Consider the following 24,704-nt stretch of genomic DNA (forward strand, 5'->3'; position numbering starts at 1 on the left):
CTTGGTCCTGTATTTTATATAACTTTTTCAGCAATTGAATTTGACTGGATTTGGTTCAATTTGACAAGTATTGCCCTTTGAAGCTCACTTACGGGAACTTCAGAGAAAATAAATTGAAAACCACCTGTGATGGTCTTAAATTATTGGGGATGAAGTGCTACTTGCAGGGAAAAGAAATCATAAACATATACTGATCATAAGAATCAGATTTTACATATTAAATATGAATAAATAAATAATATCAAAAATGAATTGTCTCTGTCTGGGCATACATATAAAGAAGGATATTGCTAAGCTGTAGAGCATCCTAAGGTGAAGAGGGCAACCACAATGGTGAAGTGCCTTAAAGTCATGCTATACAAGAGTGGGTTGAAAGATTTGGAGATGTCCAGCCTGAAAAAGAAAAGACAGGGAAGGAATATGATCACTCTCTTCAAGTATTTGAAGGGCTGTCATGTGAAAGAGTAATCAGGCTTTTTCTGTTTATCTCCAGAAGGCAGACCTAAAAGCAATGGGTTGAATTTTCAGATAGGTACGTTTGGGCTCAATGTAGGAAATAGGCTGCCTCAGGAGGTAATGGGTTTCCTATCACTGAAAATTTTCTAACAGAAAGAGAAGGTCAGTGGCCACTTTGGAGGGTACTTATATATATAAGTTGAACTATAGATGGTCTTAGAGGTACCTTCCAGGTCTCATAATTATGTGCTGCTAAAGCACTGAAAATTTTCTTATTAGCAGATCAAACATTTCCCCTAAAATCTTTTCCCTCCCTCTATTAATTTGCTTTAGAAATCTGCTTTTTTATAGGTAGTGAAAAGATGAACTTTATCCCAGACTCTCCCAGAATTACCAAAAATTCCATATTAATGGGTTCTTATTAACAGTCCTAGGATATTTAATCTCTCATTGATTTTGACAATGAAATCGATTAATTATCTTTAGAGATAGTAGAGAAAAATAGATGCAAAAGAGAAACAACAGAAGGAAACATGTTTCTACCACTTTTTCTTTCTTCACCCCTGTCTCTTTATAGATAGCCTAATTGTTTAATTCAAACTCAAATGCCCCATAATAATAATGATGATCAGATCGATTGTCAGTGATGGTAAATCTCAGATCCTCTGCCTTTTTGATCAGTTGGCCCAGGACAAACATTTGCTAACTTAGCTGTCAACTTAAACTCTGTCATCCCCATTCAATATAATTTATTCTTTCTAGTTCAACCTTTCTGTAGCTAGGACAGGACTTTCACAGTGTGTAAATTGAAGTGGAATCATCTACCAAGTGACCAAAATTCATTAAGAAACAAAAGAAAGAAAGAGAAAAACTAAGCAATCCAGAGAGACTAGGAACATTCTTCCTTCTCACTCTCCTACATACTTCTGAGTGTGGAATATGAGTCAGTCAGGCAACACGAATTTAAGCACATACTGTGTGCCAGGTTCTACACTCAGCACTGGAGATACAGAGAAAGGCAAAAAGAGTTCCTGTTCAAAGAGCTCACTTTCTAATTGGGGGTTGGTGGAGTAGAGTAGAGAGGGACAACTTCCAAATAATCATATTACATACGAGATATATATATAGCATAAACTAAAGGAAATCTCAGAAGGAAAGCACTGTATGGGAGGTGAAGAGTAGGAGGGAGGTCTCTTCCAGTAGGTGAGATTGAACTGAGTCTTGAAGAAAGATGGGAAATCCAGGAGATGCAGATAAGGAAAAAAAGCATTCTAGCCAGTGAAAAAGCACATAACTGGTTGATGAATCTTAATTTATGAGGAACAACAAGAAAACCAGTGTCACTGGGTCTTAAAGTACATGGGGAGAGGGGTAAAATGTAAAAAGACTGGAAAAGTAGGAAGGGCTTTAAAAACCAAAGGATCTATATTTGATCCTGGAGGTAATTGGGAGCCACTGGGGTTCATTGAGTAGTATTGCAGTTTAGGAAGAACACTTTGGCAGGTAAGTGGAAGATGTGCTGGTGTGTGGAGAGAGATTGAAGCAGGGAGAACAACCAGGATGCTTTGCAATAGTTCAGATGTGACCTGATGAAAAGTCTACACCCAAGTGGCAGTTGTAAGTGAGGAGAAGGGAGCTTATACAAGAGATGTTTTGAAGATGTGTCATAGGATATATGGGACCTTTTTTTTTTTTATCACGAACACCCTAGAAAGGAAAGCTACTGAGCCAGCAAATGAGCTGTAACAAGTTTACCAATTTACCAGTTTCAGAGCAGAGCTTATGTTTCTTCCCCCTGGGGAAAAATAAGTTCTGGAGAATAGAAAAATATCCCAAGGCATAATTGTGTTGATAATTTAGATTCTCCTTCTCTCTTCCTTTTCTAACCCAATATTCTTAGGAAATCACAGCGTCACAGCCCCCTTTTATCCCCAACTTGTTAAAAACTGTCTCAACCCAGACTCTAGATATTTCTTCAGAAATAGTGTGTGCCTAGCTTGTATAGATAGCTAAAGAAAGCAAATCTGTTCCATCTTGTGGCAGTCTGGGGTAAAGCATTTTGATTTAAACAGTATTGAATATAAAAGCTGACACTTCTTGGAAAGAATGTACTGGTTCCTAAAACATTGCTCACTGCTATGTAACCACATAGAATCTGAATGCGTTCACCAGAGAGAGAATGAGTTCTTCAAGGCTAAAAAAAGAGAGGAGAAATTGTCAGAACTGGAAGGCCATAGTCCCTAATTACCTAACTGACTAGATCTGAGTGAATGTTTGGGCTTGTCAGGATGTCTAGAGGTTAGACTGATTTCTGCACAGAAAGCCCTCACAGTATCCTCAGGATTAATAGAATATGAAGACTGCCTGATGCTGGTTCTTACTGGGGGAGGATGGGAAGAAGAGAATAAGGGAAAAATTGAAATTGTGGAAAAGGGATTTGAAATGTCTCATGTTCTTCTTGTTTTCCTTCCATTTTGTGACAGTCGAGGCTTTGGACAGTCAAACTCCTTACCAACAGCAGGTTCTGTAGGTGGCGGCATGGGTAGGCGGAACCCACGCCAGTACCAGATCCCTTCAAGGAATCTCCCTTCAGCTCGACTTGGCCTGTTGGGTACCAGCGGGTTCATCAGCTCCACCCAGCGTAGTGCGGCAACCAACCCCACCATCCTAAAACAAGGAAGACAGGTTTGTTTCCCTTCAGGCTTTCTCAGCTTTTCTCTTTTTCCCTTTGCTGGAGGGGGAAAGCTTACCAAGTTGAGAAACAGAGATGCTACAGAGCCCCTTACCCATAGAGCTCTAGATGTTCCCATAAGCTCAAAGAGCAACTGGGCATTTTACCAGTGACCTGTGGAATAGCCTGCCCTTTCTGTACTTTTCAGACATAAGGAGGGAACAACAATGGTCTGTCCTTGGAGAAAGTCAGGAGAATTTGTCCAGCTTGCTTTGTAAAAGTAGCCTTACCTGATGTACTCCCACATTTGAGGCAGGGCCTTTAAGAAGAGGCGCAAAACTCATCTGTCTTTTTTTTGTCTTTTTGTATGTGAAAATACACAAAGACAGAGGTGTGCTACATAGTCAGCTTATCTTTAAATTTTCAATGTGAACATTAACACCTCAGAAGTCAGGGCTTGATTTTTATTTTATTGATTATCCAGACTTAAGAAAGTGATGGAGAAAATGGAAGTAATGCAAATTTAACTTAAAAGTGTGTCATGTTTGCATTCTTTTTTCAGAGAACCAATTGTTCAACATCTACCAGAACACCAGTGCCTATGGGTTATAATCTAGGTTATGATCAGGTGGACCTGAATATTTTTTAACCCCATTACATTCAAAATAAGTATGCCTTTTGACAAAAAAAAAAAAAGGTACCCTTGGGATCAACATAGAGTGATGCATGGAGAGATTTCAAATCTTCTCAGTATGGGGGCAGGTAGATGGCTCTGGAGTGAGGAGGACCTGAGTTCAAATCCATCCTCAGACACTTGACACTTACCAGCTGTGTGACCCTGGGCAAGTCACTTAACCCCCATTGCCTCACAAAACAAACAAACAAATAAATCTTCTCAGTAGGGGTGTGTGTGTGTGTGTGTGTGTGTGTGTGTGTGTGTGTGTGTGTATCCAGAGCTTCTCAGTGCAAGTTAGGATGAGTTCTCTTCTATCCCACCACTGCTCCACAAATCTACAACTTCCCCCCAGTTCCTTCAATTTGGGGCAGGGTGGGGAACATAGAGGAGGGCAGAGAATTTTGTGTCTAACTGGCCCCTATATATTGGGGGAGTAGCAAAGGGATACTAAAAGGAACTTGGGTAGAAATACTGTGTTTTAATTTGTCAGGCCCAAGAGGTTAATGGAGAGATTTAAAATGAGCAAAATGTACTGAGGGCAGTGTAAGCCAAATTGAATCACCAAAAAAAGAGACGTTAGATGCACCAAACGTCACTTTCCAGACTTTTCTCATTCTCTGACTCATTCAAAGAGAATCCGCTGCTAAGGAAATCCAAGTAATTTTAAACATGCCAGCTTTAGTGTGTGGAGCAGTTATTATTTTCTTCCTCTGATTAGATTTTCTGGCTCCTTTATTTAAAAAAAAAAAGGCAGAGAATTTCAAAACCCAACCCAGAAGTAGAGAGAATTCTCTGCCACACATATTTCCTGATCTTCCCTATTACCTAGAAAGCAGGAGAATGGAAGGAATAGAAAGAAGTCAGAGAGAAAAGAATCCCTAATAAAGTCATGTCTCACAGAGAGGTCTAGGGGAGCCAAAAATAAAGCAAATGGAAGTTATAAACCCCTCCAAGTACCAGGACAAGTTCTGGCTATAAATAAGCAGGGAAGATACCACAGATAGACCTGGAAACATATCCCCAGAATTTAGCAGAGACAGATATTTAGTACCATTTGCTTCCTGCCTGAACTCTGGCATTTGAGTGTGTGTGTGTGTGTGTGTGTGTGTGTGTGTGTGTGTGTTTGTTTCTGTCTGCCTAGAATTGTTCATGTTATATGTGCAGATACACACATGCACACCCTTTTTCCTCCTAGAATCTTTGGTTTGCCAACCCCGGGGGCAGCAACAGCATGCCAAGTCGAACTCACAGCTCAGTCCAAAGGACTCGTTCCCTGCCTGTTCACTCATCCCCGCAGACCATGTTGATGTTCCAACAGCAAGGTAAGACATTTTTCTCCTTTGTGTTAATTGATATAGAGTACAGTAAATTAAAATAGCTGCCTTGGTGACCCTGGCCTAAAAGTGCTTAGCCTTGACTGTCAAACACATTCTTGTGTGTTTATGAAAGCCTTTCCTTTTTTAAACCACATTGTCAGCATGAATAAGGTCTGGTTGGCTGGGATCCAGGAGATACACATACTGGAGTCTATTAAAATCTGACCAAGATGTTTTTTGAAGCTAGTTAGATTACTGGAGTGACTTAACCAGACTCATTAGTGGGGAAACAACATATATGTCACATTCATGATAAGGCAGTAATGCCCAAGACAATGCAATGTACAGTAGTATATGTTGCTAAGAACCAAATAGACATAGATAGTATAGGTATAAATAATAAATGTTATAGAACTCCAAATGAGGGAGATAACTGTGTGTTGGAGTAGGCAGACAAGTCTTCAAGAAGCAGGTGAAACAGGATCTGGGCTTTGAAGAATGGGTAGGATTCCAGTAGGCAAGAGAGAAGTGGAATTCCAAATGTAGAGAATGGTATGAGCAGTGGTGCAATGACAGGTATCCAGGAAAAAGAGTGAGTATACCAGGCCAACTGGGACACGGGCTTTTTGTAAGAACATAGTGGGAGTTAAATTTCAGTCAGATTGTGGGAGACTAGGTGGCCCAGTGCATAGAACACTGAGCCTGGAGTCTGGATGACCCAAGTTCAAATCCAACCTTTCTAGCTAAGTGACCTTGGTCAAGTCTTTTCATCTCTGTTTGCCTTGGTTTCCTCAACTGCAAAATAGGGATAATAGCATTGTTGTGAGCATCAAATGAGATATTTGTAAAGTGCTTAGCACAGTGTAGAAACTTAATAAATGCTTGTTTCCTTCCTTGAATGCCATTCTAAAGAGGTTGGGCTTTATATTTTTGCCAAATGGAACAGGGATATGATAAAATTACATAATGAAAATATTGATTTAGGAAAATCTATCTGGCAGTGATGTCTGTGTACATGTGTATGTGTGCACGCTTAAGCACACGTGTGCACACAATGAATTGGGGGAGGAGGGAGTGAAGGGGGAAAAGGTAATCAGTTACAATACTGTCCAAGCATAAGATGATATCAGCCTGAACTATAGAACAGTAGCAATGGGAATGGAAGGGAAAGGATAGCTGAGAATCTGATTTTCATGGGGAAAAAAAAACAACAACAAATCTGCGGCTACTTACTGAAAGCTTCCTCTTCTTCTCATCTCAGATGCTTCAGAATATTCTCTATTTCCTCCTCCCCTACAGATTCTAATGAAGAGTAGCCAACCCCTTTATACATGTGCCCCTGATACTTTCCCCTCCCATCTTCTCCAGCTCATTGCCACCACTGTCATCTCCACTGTCTCTCTAATCTTCAATCTCTCCCTCTCTATTGGCTCTTCCGCTGCTGCCCACAAACATACCCAGGTCTGCCCTACCCTTAAAAAACCCTAATTTGAGCCTACTGTCCACCCTGGCTATTGTTCCATTATTCTCCTCTCTCAGCTAAACTTCTTGAAAAAGCCACCTCTACTTGCTGCTTCTACTTCTCTTAATCTCTTCTAAACACTCTGCAACATGGCTTCCAACCTCATCATTCAATTGAGACTGTTATCTTCAACATTAACAATGATCTCTGAATTGCCAAGTCTAATGGTCTGTTCTAATCCTTAACTTTGACATCTCAAACATTTGACATCCTAGAGATTCTTTCCTAGGTATTTGTGATACTGCCTTCTCTTAGTTCAGTCTAATTCAAATGTGTCTGATTGCTTCTTCTCAGTATCCTTTGCTGGATCGTCATCCATATTATTTCACTAACCTTGAGTATGCCCCCCAAGATTCTGTCCTTGGGCCCTGCTCTTTTTTCTTTGTATTTGCTTGCTTAATGATCTCATCATTGTCCTATAGGTTCAGTTATCATCTCTGTATAGAGGAGACTCAGATCTATTTATCCAGCCATGGTTACTCTTCCTGAGATACAGTCCCACATCACCAACTGCCTATTGGACATCTCAAAATGAATTGGATGTGCTATAGGCATCTCAAACCCAACATGCTAAAATAGAACTCGTTATCTTTCCCCCCAAACCCTACTTCTTCCCAGCTTCATTGTTACTATCAAGGGCTCACTATCTTGTCAGGTAGCCATGTTTCCAAACTTAGTGTCATCCTTGACTCCTTACTCTAACTCACAGTGCATTTCTAATCTGGTATCAGATCTTATCATTTCCACTTTCACATCTTTCATTTGCATCCTCTTCATTCTGCTCATACGTCTATCACTCTAGTTCTGGCACTAATCTCCGTTCACTCCTATTTCAATACCCTTCCAATTTGTCTCTCGGCCCACCCCAGTCCATCCTTTATTCGTGTATCAGAGTGATTTTCTTAAACTACAAGTCTGATCACATCTCACCCCTTCCCCCAACTCATTAAACTCCAGTGATTTCCTCTGACTTCTTGGATCAAATATAAACTCCTCCATTTGTCATATAATTAAAACTTCGTATCTTTGCCACTTCCTACAGAAACTCCTCTATCATTTAAAGCTTTATACAACTTTTCCCCTTCATATCTTCTTATACTTTACTTCCCATGCACAAACTCTAAGATCCAGCTACACTTGCCAGCTTGCTGTTCCTCACACAAGACTCTTCACTTTGCATTGACTGTTTCTCATGCCTAGAATTCTTTCCTTCCTCATCTCTATCTCTTAGAAACTCTAGCTTCTTTCAAAACTCATTTGAACTGCCACTTTCTGCAGAAAGCCTTTCCTGGTTCCTTCAGCTTCAATAGCCCTCCCCTCTAAGATTAAATTCCATCTACTCTGTGTGTGTCTTGTGTGGGTACCTTTTTATTTATCTTCCCCCATTAGAATGTAAGTTTCTCAAGGGCAGGAACTGTTTTTGTCATCTTTTCAACCCCTAGATCTTAGCCAGCCCTTGTTCCCTGGCTGACTGAGATGTAAAATCTTGATTGACTCTAAACTCACCTTGGTCTCCCCTTCATCAAGAGCTGATTTGAAAAAATAAATAGCAAACCTCCATTTGAACCTTTTTAAATATATCCTTTATTGGGGAAAATAGTTTCTAAAATTATAGGTTTATAGGGCCTGCCAGAAGTCATCATTGTGTTTTCAGGCAAACTTGTGAATAAATCATACCAGACAGAAGAGAACTTAAGCTATAATTAAAGATATCTCAGGATAAGGAGACTTTAAACCTTCTTGGTTACCCATTTCATTATTTCCACCTCCTTTTTGTTAGGAAATTCATCTCCCTAAATTCTTTGGGCCTATACCAGATCCTCTCATTGTGACCACAGTAGGAATTAAAAATAGCTCATCACTGCCCCCATTTGAGAATCCTTAATGTATTTGAAGACAGCTTGCCTTCAGCCTCCTTTCTCTAACCCACATTAATCACTAGAAATGGTTAGCTGTCATTGATTTTGAGAAAGTGTTGGGAGGTATTGTTTCGTCTTAGAAACCTGTCTCAAGAAGACAAACAGACCTCTTTATTGATCAGGTCAACAAATAGCTACCTCAGTACTTCAGAGCAAGGAATGACCAGCAACTACGACTCTTCTTATATCCCTCTGATGAGCTGACTACTATGGCCCAACAATATTCTTTGGAAAGACAATCAGCCTCCTCCTCCTCGGAGCATCCAGGCCTCTCCCTCTGCCCCCCAGCCCCCAATGCCTTTCAGGAAGAGCCTCAAATCTATTTTTATCACTAATTGTACAGCTGTCTTTTCTCTTCCTTTTCCCTTCTCCTACTCTCCAACACTGTGACAAGGGTCAAAGCTCTTCTCCACTCAAATCCCCTCCACATTTTGAAAAATCAATTAAAGCCTCTCTTCTGTTTCCTTCAGGAAATTTCATTCTCCCTAATAGCCTAGAGTATCTTTAAGACCCTTTACCTTCTCCAGGAGGCAGATGAGCCTATACTTTAGCTTAGCTAAATATATATATATATATATAGCTTAGCTATGGCAGAAATATAAATATTGCATATTCGTACAGTTTTCCCTACTCTCCATACATAATGTTTGAGTTTTTCAGCCTTGTTTTTTTGATCTGTTCAACTCTGAGTACCTGCTTAAAAGTTTTTCATCTAGTCATTGCCGCTTAATAACTGGTCAGCCTCACTCAGCTTCCTTTCCTTAGTCTGAAGGCAGCTCTGTGATATAGTGGATAGAGTTCTGGACTTGGAAGTCAAGAAGACTTGAGTTCAAATCCAGCTGAGACACTTACTAGTTATGTGACCCTGATTAAGTCACTTAACCTCCGTCCATCCAATTTTCCTCATCTGTAAAATTGGGATAATAATAGCAACTACCCCCCAGAGTTGTTGTGAGGATTAAATGAGACAATATTTGTAAAGCCCTTTAAAACTTTGAAATACTATATAAATGCTATTCTTCTTCTCATGATTATTATTATTGCTATTATCAACAGCAAAATCAGCCACATTCACCTCCCTTTCAGACTTGCATCACCCTCCTATCTGTTTAACCAGTTTACCACTTCGTCCATTCACCTTTTTATTTTGCTTAACCCTCTAATTGGTCTGGGGCAACTTGACAGCACAGTGGATAGAGTGTCAGGCCTGAAGTCAGGAAGGACTCGTCTTCCTGAGTTCAAATCAAGCTTTAGACACTTACTAGCTGTGTGACCCTAGGCCAGACACTTAACCCTGTTTACCTCAGTTTCCTCATCTATAAAATAAGCTAGAGAAGGAAATGGCAAACCACGCTGGTATCTTTGCCAAGAAAACCCCAAATGAAGTCATGAAGAGTTGGACATGACTAAACAGCAACAATAACTAATGAATCCACTTAGCTTTTTTTACTTACCTTGTCTTGTCTTGTCTTACCTGTTACCTTCACCTTATTCTTCTTGAGTCTCACTTTTTAGGTTCTACTCACTAATCTTCCTTTATCCTCCTTAATTGTTCTGTATCCTACTCTTCTTTCAACCCAGAAGTAGAATCTAAACTAATATCTAGAACTGGAGATAATTTTCCTTTAAATTTTCCTCCATTCCCCCCATATTTGACCAAAGTTCTTCTCCCCAAATTCAGCCACTGACCTACTTCACTGGTCCAAGTGCCTCCAAATCACCTTCACAATTTCCTTCTCATTCAATCCAATGATTTTCTCTTCTTCCATTACTTTTCTCACAACTTCATTCCACAGAACCTAGAAGCAGAGAAGGAAATAGAATGGCAAATAGCAAAACCATGAAATAGTCATCCTGTTATAGTCAAGACTGATCTGATTCTTAGTGACATTTGGGCTTTAGAAGTAGGGAGAGGAGAACTTGATAAAGGTTTAGAGAAAACACTGAAGATGGGTTACCTGAAGAAAAGGATAAAGAAAAGAAGTCTGAGGGGCAAGCAAACTGCCTTTAAGAATATTAAGGATTATCAGGCAGACGACAGTGGAAAGCTCTTTTTGATTTCCACTGAGGTCACCATGAGAGAATTAGCTATAGCACTAAGAATTTACAGTTGCACATGAGAATTTCCTAAGAGAGTGGTGTTAAATTGTGAAATGGGTAGCGGTTTAAGGTCTTCTTATCCTGGAATACCTTTAATTATAGTTCAGATTCTCTTCTGTCTGGTATGACTTAATCATAATTCTGACAGAGAACATAGAAATTGACTGAGTGACCCCTGGTAGACCTTACAAGCTTATAATTTAAAAAACTATTTTCCCCACGAAGAAAACATCCAAAATGTTCAAACACAGGTTTACATATTATTTTCCAAATCAGTTTTTGCTGAAGAAGAGAATTTTAGAATGGACATCTAGATTTCATATCTATCCTTTCCTTTCCATTTACACTGCTACCAGTCTTGCTTATGCCTATATATTATCTCATGGCTGTTCCACGGCAATAACCTGCCTCACTGCTGCCCCCATCAGGCCCTCCATTCACTGGGTATACTACTGCCAGATAGCCTCATAGATCAGCATTTTCATTATATAATTTCATCACTTCTCTGCTCAAAAATCTTTGGATTCTATTTAGCTAAAAGATAAAAATTATTTTATCTAATGAAAGAAATGATTGGTAAAAGTAATGATTGGTAAGCACATAAAAATAGAAGCAGTGATTACAAAGACCCACCGTGGCTTTATCAAGAGTAGATCACGCTAGACAAATTTCATTTATTTCTTTAACAATATTTCTAAACTAGTGGAGAGGAATGTTTTGCATACAGTTGACCTAGATTTAAGCAAGGTTTGTATTAAAGTATCCCATTCTATTCATGTGGAGAATATGGAGAAGTATGGATTAGATATGAATATAAGTAGATAGATTGAATAGTTGAATGTCTGCACTCAAAGAACAGTTGTTAATAGTTAAATGTCCTTGTGGCAGGAGGTTTGCAGTGGTATCCCATAGGGATCTGTGGTTGGTCCTGTACTGTTTAACATTTTTATCAGTGTCATAGATCAAAGCCTAGATGGTATGCTCATAAAATTTACAGATGACACAAAACTGGGAGGGATAACTAGCACATTAGATAACAAAATCAGGATTCAAAAGGCTCTTGATAGACTAGAGCATTGGGATGGATAAACTGAATAAAATAAAAATGAACCATAATAAACTGAAATTCAATCAGTATTGTCATGTGCTGGCCTGACTTAGCCCACTTCTGTGTTATTTTAGGTCCAATATTGGAAGGAAATGAGACACTTGTAGGTCATTCAACAGTTACAGAAGAAGGTTCACTTAGCCATAGCATGGAAAGGATATTGAACAAGGATACAAGTGCTTAGCTTACATAGATGTGGCCCTACTCTTCCCCATATAAAAAAGGCTTTGTTCAGCCTTGGGATGTCCACCAAGTCTGAAGAACCCCAATTCCATGTGGGCTTAGGTGACCAGGAAACAAATGTAGCACGGTGTGAGGCTACCAGGAAATCATTTCACCAGCAACTGTGGATTCAGTCTTAGGGCCTGGGCCAGTTAAGTCTTTTTTGTCTTTCCATCCTGGAACTAGCCAGAACTGCATAGCAGGTAGGGATGAGTGTGGGTTTCAAAGCCTGGTAGATACTGCTCCTCCCACACTCGAGGTTTTCTCGACCAGTGGTGTCAAACGGGCCTCCCCTGGTAACATTCCTGAGTACCCCCAAACCAGATTAAAATATAATTGGGAAATATTTAGCAAAATAAGTGAAAGTGCATAGATAATGTTAATATGTGGTTTTCTAATTAATATACAGCCCCCAGGGATCCTCATATACAGTTTAGCAACCCCTTTTCTATTTGAATTTGACACCATTGTTCTAGGGGACCTGCCACTGTTTATATAACTTTGAAATCTTTACTAGACAGCCCTAATCTCAGGGATGTAAGGAGCCTGACATATGTAGTAGTGAAGGAAAAAGATGAAGGAAAAGGATCCCAAATTTAAAAACAAAATAGATAAATAATTTACAATCCCACCACCCCCAAAGATGCAGAAAAGAATGAAGACGAGAATTACTAGATTTTACCTTCCTGCTTCAGAAGGACTAAGTCCTAGATCTCGTCCATCTGGTCCGCATGTTGGATAATGCGAAATCTTTGCAGTTCACTGTGGGCTCTGGTATAAGATGGTGACAGTGAGCCAAAGCAGCAATAGGAACACCAGGGCCTTGACACAGATGATGATGTTTCTGGCAGGTCATCACTTTGTCAACCACAGATCAGTTATCTATATTTAAGAGTAAGAGGTAAGAGTATTTAAGGTAAGAGGTCATTCAGTACCCTCTTGCATTCCATTGGAGCAACTAGGTGGCACAGTGGATAAGAGTGCCAGGCCTGGAGTCAGGAAGACTCATCTTAGTAAGCTCCAATCTGGCCTGAGACACTTACTAGCTGTGTGACCCTGGGTAAGTCACTTCACCCTGTTTGTCTCAGTTTCCTCATCTGTAAAATGAGCTGGAGAAGGAAATGGCAAACCACTCCAGTATCATTGTCAAGAAAACCCCAAACGGGATCACAAAGAGTCAGACACCACTGAACAACAACAGCCGCTCCAATCTTGTTTTGTAGTTCAGCAGAAAGCGTATGATGTCTTTGTTGGGAGCTGACATGCCCCATAAACTACTATATGTGGAAAGGGGCATCAGCTAAATTCCTCCATTGATCCTGATCCCAAAGGGCAGTTGTCCAGACCCATTGTCTTCAGGCACTATATAAATCTGCCAGACTCATGGTTACCATCTGGAAATCAGTGTAAATGAGAATTTTATTCAACCCATCCCACAAAGCACTCTTACATACCAACCATGAGCCTTGGAGATCAACCTAGTAGAAAGCTTTGCCAGTTTCTCTGTTTCCCAGGATATCCCCTATAACATGTTCACGGGAAAGCTCCTCATATCTCTTGCTCCTTAAACCTATTCACTCTCTGTCTGGGTCAATCAATCCCAAGTGGCCTCAACCCCACCTGGTCTAGGTTTCCAGAGAAGGAACATAACTACATGGTTACTCTCAAATTCTCAGAGTCCTAGGGGTAATCCTGCTGTGGGGGAAATATACTTCCTATTTTATTATAGCTCTTGAGTCCCCATTGGTGCACTTCCTTTTACACAAACCCAACCACTCAGATTGATCACCTGTGAGATCTTAAACCTAACTATTTACTTGGCAGTAAGGCAAAAGAAATAATTATGGGACAAATACTCCTATCAAAGCAAATACAGCAATAATAAATACATCACAGTCCACACATAAAACTCTCAACAATGCATTTACTATCCAAAGAGAGGTAGAATGGACACATACTTAGAGAAACCTGGAAGGGAAACACATGAGTGAAGAAAACCCATGTACTCAGGATAGCTCACAACGGGGGGCTATAGGCCCTGAAACCATCATTTCATTCACACTTAAAGCCACTTTTAACTACTGCCTTTCTAGGTCTTCAACACTCTTCAGCTGAGAAAATTCTTTTCTGAGGAAGCGTTATTCTCTTCATTTAGATAGTAGTTCCCTTTAAGCCCAAGAATTGCAAAGTTCATCAAGTGTATCTTTTTAGGCATTAAAGACAAATCTGGCAGCTATTCACTCATCAGGATGCTATGTTGACCCGTCAATTAGTAGCAAACGAAACTCAACTAACAGCTGCAAATCCAGTCTTTCCCCTCTGCTTTTCCTTTTTAAACCTGAGGGAGTGGCAGAAAGCGACAGGTACCTCTGAGAGGCTTTACCTCTTTCAGCCTCTAGAGGTTGATGAAGGGCAATAGCTGACATGAAGCTCTCATCCAGTGAGCTTCAGTCTCTCTCTCCATCATCTGAAATCTAGGGGTCAAAGCCTTCTGTATGCTGACTGCCTCAGCTTTCACTTCTTCACGTAATTCTGACAGAGTTGGTTTTATTTTCCCTTGCTGTTTCATCCATCTTTCCTTGTCAGGTTCTTCAGGGTTTTGTTCTTCACTATTTTCAGTGGCTTAAATCAGAACTTTCTGGTACTCAGTGTCTCATCTTTTACTTAACGATATAAAAACTTAGTGACTCTCCCCTATGAGGTTAGCAATCCTTATTTAATTAAACCTTATTATCTGAACAGTTAAATGATTTTTCATTTGTGAATTTTACCTTCTTAAGCAGTTAACTGCATTTGATCTGGGGGATCCCCATGCACTCTAGGTCTAGCCATCACATTTCCAACAACTATTTCTTTATAATTTAATTTTTTTCAGTTTTTAATAAATAAAAATTCTTTCTCTGATTCTTTAAACCATTAAACTGTTCTCATAAAAAGTGCCATCACCACACATCTTTAGAACATAATTAAATCCTTTATTTTTATGCCACAATTCACATTGTCTCCTTCATAAACTGCTAAAAGCTAATCTGAAAAACTTTTTTGTATGCAGATTTTAGCAGTTTTCATTAAACTAAAATTGTTTTCCCATCATCTTTAAAGACACCAAGCTATCCGTCTATGAGAAAAGCAATACCTTACATCCTTTACAAGTTGATTTAAGTATTTTTTTCTTTATGCAAAAGTACTTTTCTGCCCCTTTCAGTAGTAAACTGCAACATATAAAAGAGTAGATACTTATAGAGAAAGTAACCTACACCCTGAGTAATGGTTGCTGAAATCTAGCTGCCTGTATCTCTTTCATAGTGGGCAAAACTGTCATTAAATCAGGCAAAGTAGTGTCCCTTAGGACCCAGGTCCTCATAGAAGAATGCCCATTGGGCTAGCTGAAGAGGCAGAATTTCAGGGCTGGGAGCCTCAGCCTGCGGCAGAAGTGTAACTTGTTTGTGAAGAATGCTAACACCTAAGTGATCCAAGCACATACAATTTGAATGTACCATTTCTATTTAATAATAGAAGTCACTTCTGCCCTACCCAACTCATAGTAAGTAACTATACAAAGGGTGATTTGTAACCCTGCAACATCTATTCAGTAACAACTAGTAACAGTAACTATTAAGTGGGAAATAGCTGCTTTGGAAAATCTTCTCCAAAGAGAAGAGCCTTTGTCACAGGGTGCCAGAAATCTAATGGCCATTTAGTCTCTCCACCCGTTAGTGCCTGCCAAAAGCTCCACTCAGCCTGGTATTTATATAGAGAGATCTCCAAAAACATAGACCCCACAGAGTCATAAGGTCCCAAGGACCTACTTTTAGGTCTTTCAGGACTGTAACCTGTTCTCAGCCTCACTCTAAAGAGATGAACTTGAAAGTTATTTGGTAAATGAAGACCATCAGGATATCCAGATGGGGAATGTGGATTCTCTAAAACCCAAACATCAAATACATCCCTGGGATTCCTTTTTATTTTATTGTGGGAAAGTGAATGTCAGATGTAACTTATCTGGATTGTGTTTTGAATCATCTTGGTTCTTCCTGTCCATTGCATCCCCAAAACTTGACTGAGAAGGCTACATTCTTGATTCTTTTGAAGTTGATTTCCTGTCCTTTGTCTTTCATGGCCCAGATCTTAGTCACCATTATCCTCTATGTCACCATTATTCATCAATGCCCTCAGGAAAGGAAGTCTCTTCTGGGTCTCTGCCCAGCAGAATGTGGCAATATGAATGAGAGGGAGGATGCAGGTAACCCTAGAGAGGTTTAATAAAGGTATCTGGCCTCCTTCCCAGGTGACCATGACAACAGCATTTGTCTAAGTCACCTCTTTTCAGATCTCCCAAAGTTTACCAATTGACATGCCCTAACTTATGTGGCTGTGTGCTGGGGGAGACCCATAGCTAAAGCTTGATTCCATCTGGGTGAAGCTCCACACAGCCTGGTTAGAGAGCATGTCAGACTGTGTGTGTGTTAGAGAAGGGCACATAGATCCAATCTATGAAGCCAGGTTTAGAAACTTCACTCCCTCCTTTGCAGACCTCCTATTAGGGAACCAGCTGCAATGGGATTTCTTTTTTTATAGGGCCAGGCATACACAAGTCTCCATCTTAGCTGCCTCAAAAGGAACAAAAGACAGTCTCTATCTGAAGCTTATAACTTATTTAAGTAATTCTGCAAAAGTAAGTCTTCCAAGAGCTCCCAAAGTCTATGGAACTCCACTGAGGAAAAGGTCTTTGCACTGGCTCCATTAGATTAAGCACTCAGCATTCATTGCTCTGGGAAATCATCAGCTTGCTTCTTAAACTTCTCTTGCAATGTGTTCAGGCCCCACCTCCTCCAAGATCCTGGCAAAAGTCTACCCATCTTCTGTTCCTTTTCTGGAAGAAATCATGATGAGGGGCAGTAATTGGAAAATTAGAAATTTTATTACCATTATTACCACTAATACCCAAGTCTTATCCTCAATTTTGCTCTCAAATCTTTAAATAACATGGGATACAGCATATTTTCTGGTAAAACCTCTGGGTCAGATTCTATACTTCCTCTCTACCCTCCATTACCAGATCTAGGGGCTTCCCCTTTGTTTTCATTTCTTAGAGTTCTATTTCTAACTGTTGAATTTATGGGCCAATTTATTTGCAACTTTCTTATGCTAGCAACTCAGATTCTCCACGGCAGTTAACCGGAACCAGGGAATGGTAGAGACGTTGTTCTATCAATAACCCTCCTATTATCCTTCTCTAGGATCCCCAGAGGTAATCACTGGCATCAATCAAGGCCTTTTCTTTGTTCCATTGAGAAGATGCTCTATATACCACTAGAAAGAGCCCTTGTTACAGGGTACAGTATTGTTGTATCTGACTATCCGATTTTTCCATCCTATATATTTGCACTGTCCTTCCCCTACTTCAACCATGGTGTGAACCATGAAGACATTTTATTCCAGCTTTGATACCAATTACAGTGAACTGGACCTGGCTTGGGCCACTCACCTGATGGTTAAGGTCCAATACTACAATGGATTGAGACATTTGTAGATCATTCAGTGCTTAATGCAGGGAGTTTACTTAGATAACTTCATTTTTTAGCTAAAGAAACTGAACCTCAGAGTGCCATGCACAGGGTTACATAGCTAGCTAGTAAGTGTCAAAGGTCAGATTTCAATGCACATCTCTCTTGACTCCAAGTCCAGCACTATCCATTACGACATATGTATCATGTTCCCTATAGAGGTGGAGCTACAAAACTAAATAAGAACGATCTTTGTCCCCAGTTAAGTTGACTTACAATCCAATAATGAATATAAGACAATTATGTAAATAATTATAAATCAGGTATAGTAAGCAAATACAAAATGCTATGGGATTTAATAAGAGATGACTGCTATCTGGCAGAATCAGGAAGGCTTCATGGAGGAAGTAGCATTTGTACTAGGCCTTGAAGACCATCTAAGAGAATAAGGTTGGTAATATTAGACAGCATCAGGAATATGTGGAATGTTCTCCAAAGTGATAACATTTTCCCCTATAAACACCACTCTCCCCAAATTTTCAGCTTGATGACACCTGAAGATTTGCTTAATGTGTTCTATTCTATTATTCAGTTTATTGATGAAAATATTAAAAATCTCTGAGCTGCCTGTCTGCCTCAACAAAATGTAATTTGTTATATCTTCCTAGACTCATCTTAATTATTCATTGAAAAATGTATTTTTTAATACAACTGTGTTATACATCCCAGTTTAACAGTATTCTGGTCAAAATCCTATTTCCTTTTTTTTCCAGTTTTACCAGTATTCTCTTTTTTTCATCTTTTAAATATGAGATTCTATTTTTCATTCATTATACTATTATAGGACTAGCATTAAAATGAATGAAAATTCTTGTGATGAGAGAAAATGATCACTGTTGCCTATGCAGCACAATTTAATCAACAGGTATTTATTGAATAAGACATTTGCTAGGTTGGTTAGAAGTTCTAAGTATATTTCTTTATCAGTGAACTCTTTCATTCATGCACATTTCTCCTTGTATGCTTTCTCACTGCAAAGATTTCTTCTCATATTCTTTAGCACTGATTATTCACATAAAACTTGGAAGGTATATTATCTGATATGGAAAAAGCCATGATCTCATTGATGTTCTGGGTAGAAGATAAGTAGATGTTTTATCATCATAGACCCATGCTCAAAAGACCTCTGGAGAGTGGCAAAAATGAGAAGTGCTCATACCTTTCTTTCCATCAATAATAATAATAGCTATCATATGACATCTCCTATGGGCCAGGCATTTTAAATATCTTATCTCACAGCAACCCTGGGAGGTAGGTACTGTCATCCCCATTTTGCAGATGGTAACTGAGGCACACAAAGGCTAAATGGTTTGCCCAGGGTCACCCAGCTAAAAGTATCTGAGAATGGATTTGAACCCAGGTTTTCATTACTTTAGGCTTGCTGCTCTACCCACTGCATCATATAACTGTCCACATCAAACCATATGTTGTGTGCTGAAGGCCATGCTTCTTTCTCCCTCGTCCTTCCAAGTAGAGCAACATGCTCAGAAACCCATCAGGAAGAATGGATGAGGGATAGATCCCCAGAGTATACCTCTCCTTTTATAAATAATTACACTGAAAAGCTTTTGCACAGTTTCAAACACTGTTGGCATGATATAATCTATTTAAAGCTGAATCATACTCTCAATTCCCCACCAACAGGAAGGACACAAGCTTGTCAGGAATATTGTAGAGGGAATACATAACTTGTCAGGAGTATTGAAGAGGCTTCAAGTGCAGGTTAGACCAGATGACCCCTATGATCCTAAGGTTTTTTTATAAGGTACTAACTATATAAACTCCTTTCTTTGGCTCTTTGAGTTTGTTGGAGGTATTACTAAGTTCATAATTTTTGAAAATCATTTAAAGTTGGGGGAAAATACCATCGTAAGATTAAGGTTTAGAACTCAACCCAGAATTTAGTGCCACAGACATGACCTTCATGGTGGCACCTACAGTTCACAGCTTTTCATGACATTATTAAAAGTCTTAGTGTCTTAGACTAATCCATGAGTTCTCACAAAGAGCACCGGGAATAGTGAAAAGTGCAGTTAGGACAAGGCACTGACTGCCATGTTAAAAGATCCCTTGGAAGGAGATACTACCTTTTCTCAATCCTAATCCTCCCTGACCTCTGCAGCATTTGACATTATCATTCACCACATGCTATTCTCAGGCCTCTTGGTAGCTCAAGGGCTGCACTGGTCCTGGGTCACACTGTGGCATAGATAGTAGCAATGGTTTCAGGTCTCCTGGAATTCTCTGAGATGTTGATGCAATTTCTGACCCTTTTTCCTTGCTTTAATGATGTATCTATCTGGCTTCAACCCTCTTTGCTGCTCTGACAGACCAGGGCCAAGGTCCCACTGCCTTTTAGGCCCCATTTACTTGAGATTTTGTTGGCTTCTGCCTCCCCTCTGAGCACTCTTAGGCTTTCTGGCCCTCCCTTCTATTTTTTTCCTCTCAATCCTGGATTGATTGGAGGAATTTACTGAGGTTTCTTTGGTCTTCTTGATCATCATTTTATTCAGTGCCTTTTTAAAACATTTCAGAGTATTTGTGGGAGAGCTGGGCTGTTGTAGTACTTTTCACATCTTCATCTTAATGGGGAGTCATAGTATTATTTCTTGCCAGTGATTGAGCTGGTACCTGTAACAACAGTACAGGCATTGACCAAGGAATGGCCAAGAAATAGGACCTCCTAGAAATTTGCCAGGCTTGTTTTCTCCCCCACAGCTAGAATTTTCCACCCAGATTCACTGTTTTGGTTTTAATATTTCATACTTTCAAGGATATAGAGTTTATACCTTCAAGTAGAAATGCTTAAAAATAATGGAATAACAGAAATCCCAGAACTGGGAAATTGATTTTCACCTTTATGGTAACAGGGACTTGTTGACAGCATGGTAGACTAGAGGATAACCAGCCCTAAGTTGAATACCAAAAGGAGGTCTGATTTGAGGTACAACCTCCCTCCTGGAAAAACAATCTCTTTAATGTAACCATCTTAAAAGCATGTGGGAACACTAGTAATCTAAGATCAATGATTTCCTTGCAATGTTTTGATCCTGCAAACTGAAAATTGTTTAGATGATATTATTGAAGATTTTGGCCATCTCAAAGGACTGTAGGAAAAGCTAGTGGCTAGAACCTGCTCCTATCTTGTGTGTTGGTATAATAACTAGCCTGCTGGAGTCAGCATGACACTCACCTCTTTCCTGAACTTCACTGAACTCACTAACCCCTTGGAAGCAATTTGGGGGTTTATTTTTAGGCTTGTTTCTGCATGGACAGGTTTTAAAAGCTTCCCCGAGCAAATTAATGGAGGGGTCTGGTGATTTTGCTTGTCTCCAGATGTTGAGATGAGTAAGAAATATAAACCTGCTCTCCCCAAAGGACCAGATCACGTTAGACCTAGTATCATCCACAATTTGTGCCCAAAAAAGTTTGGTACCAGAGAAAGAATAGTCATATTCATTACAAATATAAGATGTTTTCCCCACTGGAAAATAGTTTAAAAATTGAAAGAATGATTATTTATTTTAGAAATTGCACTATTCCTACTGACCCAGTCTAAACCATCTTTGGGAACTTAATTAAAGAGCTCATAGAACCTCCAGATCTATGGACAAGAGTAGATCCACTTGCCTCTTCACTTAATTCTTGACATTAGTAAGCCTGATAGTAGAGATTGAAAAGATCAGGAAGTAATCAAAGAATTTAGAGCTACAAGGAACCTCAGAGAACCTCTAATCTAATTTTTGGGTTTTACAAAGATAGTAAATGATAGAACTTGATTCAAAGATGGGTCTTCTAAAGGACATATCAATTAGAAAAGCATGAGGGAAGATACTTCCCACAGCTGTGGATAGGGGAAATGCCACTAACCAAACAAGGAATAGAAAGGATCTCAGGAGATAAAATGGGCATTTTTGATTGCATAAAGTTGAAAAGGTTTTGAACAAACAAAATTATTGCAGCCATGATTAGAAGAAAAACAGTAAACTGGGGAAATTTCTCTGATAAAGTCTGATTGCTGAGATATACAAGAAATACAAAAATAAAAAAGGAGCCATTCCCCCAAAAGATAAATATTCAAAATATATGAATCGAAAAAATTCAAGCTATTAAAAAACTTGAAAAAATTGTTCCAAGTCAGCAATAAGAGAAATACAAATTAAAATATCTCTGAGCCCCATTACATTGACAAAGATGAATAAGGAAAATAACATTTGCTGGTAACATGGGAGGAGAGGCATACTTATGTACCTTTGGTAGAACTGTGAAGTGGTCTGACCATTCTAAAAAGAAATTTAGAATAATACTCAAAGAGTTACTAAACTGTGTATACCCTTTAACCAGGCAATACCACCATCAGGCATATACTTCAAAGAGACAAAAGAAAGAGGAAAAGGATCAATATCTATAAAAATATCAATTGAAAGTTTTTTGGGGGGGTTTATAGTAGCAATTAATTTATTTTAAAAATTATTTTTAATTATTTCATTAGATATTTCCCTGTTCCATGTAATAATTTTTTAATAATCATTTTTTAAAATGTTGAGTTCCAAATTAACTTCCTCCCTCTTTCCTGTCCCTCTCCCGACTTGAGAAGGCAAGCAATAGTAATTAATTTGTAAAAAAAATGGGCTCCCATCAGTGGGGCAATGGCTATGTCTAAACAAATTACGGGATATTAATGTAATGGAATATTATTGTACCTTTTGAAATTATGAAAAAGACTGATTCAGAGAAACCTTACAGGGGTGTGGAGCCAGATTGTACCAGCTTCCTGAAAGCCAGTTGTTAAATTTTCAGTGTGAGCATTTACATACCAGAAATTGGCAGATATTACAAATCAGTGCTGATTTATTCTTTTTGGTGACTGTCTAGACTTAAGAAAATGATAGAAAAAATATAAATAAGGTAGATTAAACAAGTACATCATGTTATTTCAGAGAACCAGTTGTTAAACATTTACTAGCATACCCCTGCTTCTATGAATTAAGTATTTGAGTTAAAAATGGAAATAGGGTTAAAAACCGAGTTAGAAATAGACTTAGGGTAAGGATTAGAAATGGAATTAAGGGTAGAAATGAAATTAGAAACAAACAAATTTGAGGTTAGATGATGAAGAGTTATGTAAGCGCAACAAGAAAATCAATGTATACAATTACAGGAAGACAACTTGGAAAGATTTAGGAACTCTGATCAACATGAAGACAAGTCATGACTCCAAAAACTTGAATCATGCTTCTTATCTATGAGCAGAGAAGTGAAGGACTAAAAGTTCAAAATTAAATATACATTTTCAGACACAGCCAATTAATGAATTTGTTTTACTTGACTAAATTTATTTGTTACAAGGGAGGGCTTTTGCTTTGAGGGATGGAGTGAGAGTTAGGAGAGGTAGAGATAATAACACAAAAAAGAAAAAAGCCTCGCAAAAACTTTTTTTTTAAATTCACAAAAAAGTAAAGCAAAGTTCAAAGAGGGACACAGACAAGCACAGGGCAGTATTGGTTGTTGTTCAGTCATTTTTCAGTCATATCTGACTCTTCATGTCCCCATTTGGGATTTTCTTGGCAAAGATACTGGAATCTTTACCATTTCCTTTTCCAGCTCATTTTACAGATGAGGAAACTGAGGCCAACAGAGTTAAGTGACTTGCCCAGGGTCACACAGCTAGTAAGTGTCTGAGGCCAGATTTGAGCTCAGGAAGATGAATCTTCCTGACTCCAGACCCAGCACTCTATCCATCCAACTGCTCCGAGCAGCATTGGTGCTACTGTGTTAAATTTAATATATACTTTTAAAAAATAAGCAGTATATGTTAGACCTTTTCTTTTCCTGTTCTTCATATATGGAAATGTTCATATCTGTTGTTGTCTGTTGAGTTCATAATTAAGAAAAAAAAACAAAAACCTTAAAAATAAGCAACATGAGTTATGACAAATTCAGTGCTCTTTTCACTGAACCAACAAGAGCTTAAGAGAAACTTTAGGGGGCAGCTAGGTGGTGCAGTGGATAGAGCACCCGCCCTGAAGTCAGGAGGACCTGAATTAAAATCCAGCCTCAGACCAAATACTTGTCACTTACTAGCTGAGTGACCCTGGGCAAGTCACTTAACCCCAATTGCCTAAAAAAAAAGAGAGAGAGAGAGAGAGAGAAACTTTAGTCAGCCAAGCTCATTAGTCATGAATATTGGGACACTTATTACTTCCTTGCTCAGAGCTCAGCAGAAAATAATGTAATTGAATATGGGAGTAAGCAATACCACCTTTATATCATAGTATGATTTCAAAAAAGCTACAAAAAGACCTTCTCTACCCCAAAACTTCATGCCTCCCTACTATTTAGCTGCTACCTATAATTCTAGCTCTGACTTAAAATTGTTCAAATGCAAATACATTGGTGGAAGACAGAGGGGAAAAGAATACTGCAAGTAGTTATCTGAATATTTTCCTTGTCTGAGTATGGATAAGTTTCACATCTTTTCTTAAAAATCAAGAAAAGGAGAAGGGCCATGATTAGACACTTGAGGAGAAAAGGTGGTAAGACAATGGAGGAAGGAGGTACAGAACTAGTAACATGGGAATTTCTTTTATCCTAAGATCCAGAAGCAAAATTCACAGTTCACAAAATTACAATAATTGAATTGTTTATTCAATAATTCACTGAATGATTCAGTAAGTGTCAATAATGGAATCAATAAGTGATCCAGATTAGGACCTTGCTTTAACATTCATCTGACAGCAGAAGCTGGAGAATACCAGTCTGGATATTGAAGGGGGCAGGCAGTGATATTGTCAAAATATTATTTGGGATCCCCAATGTCCTCTTGTAGAAGTAGTGACTCTATGGATTTGATACAGTTTAGGGGTTCGGGGTCCTGGGACCCCAAAATCACAACACATAGGTCCTGCCGAAAAGAATTCGACCCAAGCCTTCTTTCAGCCAAAGACAAGGTTTATTAGAACATCCATCATATTGGGCAGACTCCCAAGGAGCCTGAACATTAGTAAGCTATTTGCTAGATTATAAGAATCTGACCAGTGGCTAGATTTTAAGAATCTCAGCAGTGACTAGATTATAAGAATCCCAGCAGTGACTAGATTACAAGAATCCCAGCAGTGACTAGATTACAAGAATCCCAGCAGTGGCT

General features: G+C 39.0%; 1 protein-coding gene across 5 annotated transcripts in view; it reads left to right on the top strand.

Annotated features, from left to right (window-relative positions):
* Positions 1–24,704, top strand: part of SAMD4A (sterile alpha motif domain containing 4A) — a 284,216-nt gene that overhangs the window by 244,089 nt on the left and 15,423 nt on the right. For all 5 annotated transcript variants that reach the window (XM_027849105.1, XM_027849109.1, XM_027849108.1 and 2 more), the window contains 2 exons: positions 2,940–3,141; positions 4,999–5,125. In XM_027849105.1, coding sequence (XP_027704906.1) covers positions 2,940–3,141; positions 4,999–5,125 — 329 coding nt within the window. The remainder of the gene's footprint in view (positions 1–2,939; positions 3,142–4,998; positions 5,126–24,704) is intronic.

This window comes from Vombatus ursinus, unplaced genomic scaffold (assembly GCF_900497805.2).
Source record: "Vombatus ursinus unplaced genomic scaffold, bare-nosed wombat genome assembly UNPS02007284.1, whole genome shotgun sequence".
NCBI classification, from domain to species: domain Eukaryota; kingdom Metazoa; phylum Chordata; class Mammalia; order Diprotodontia; family Vombatidae; genus Vombatus; species Vombatus ursinus.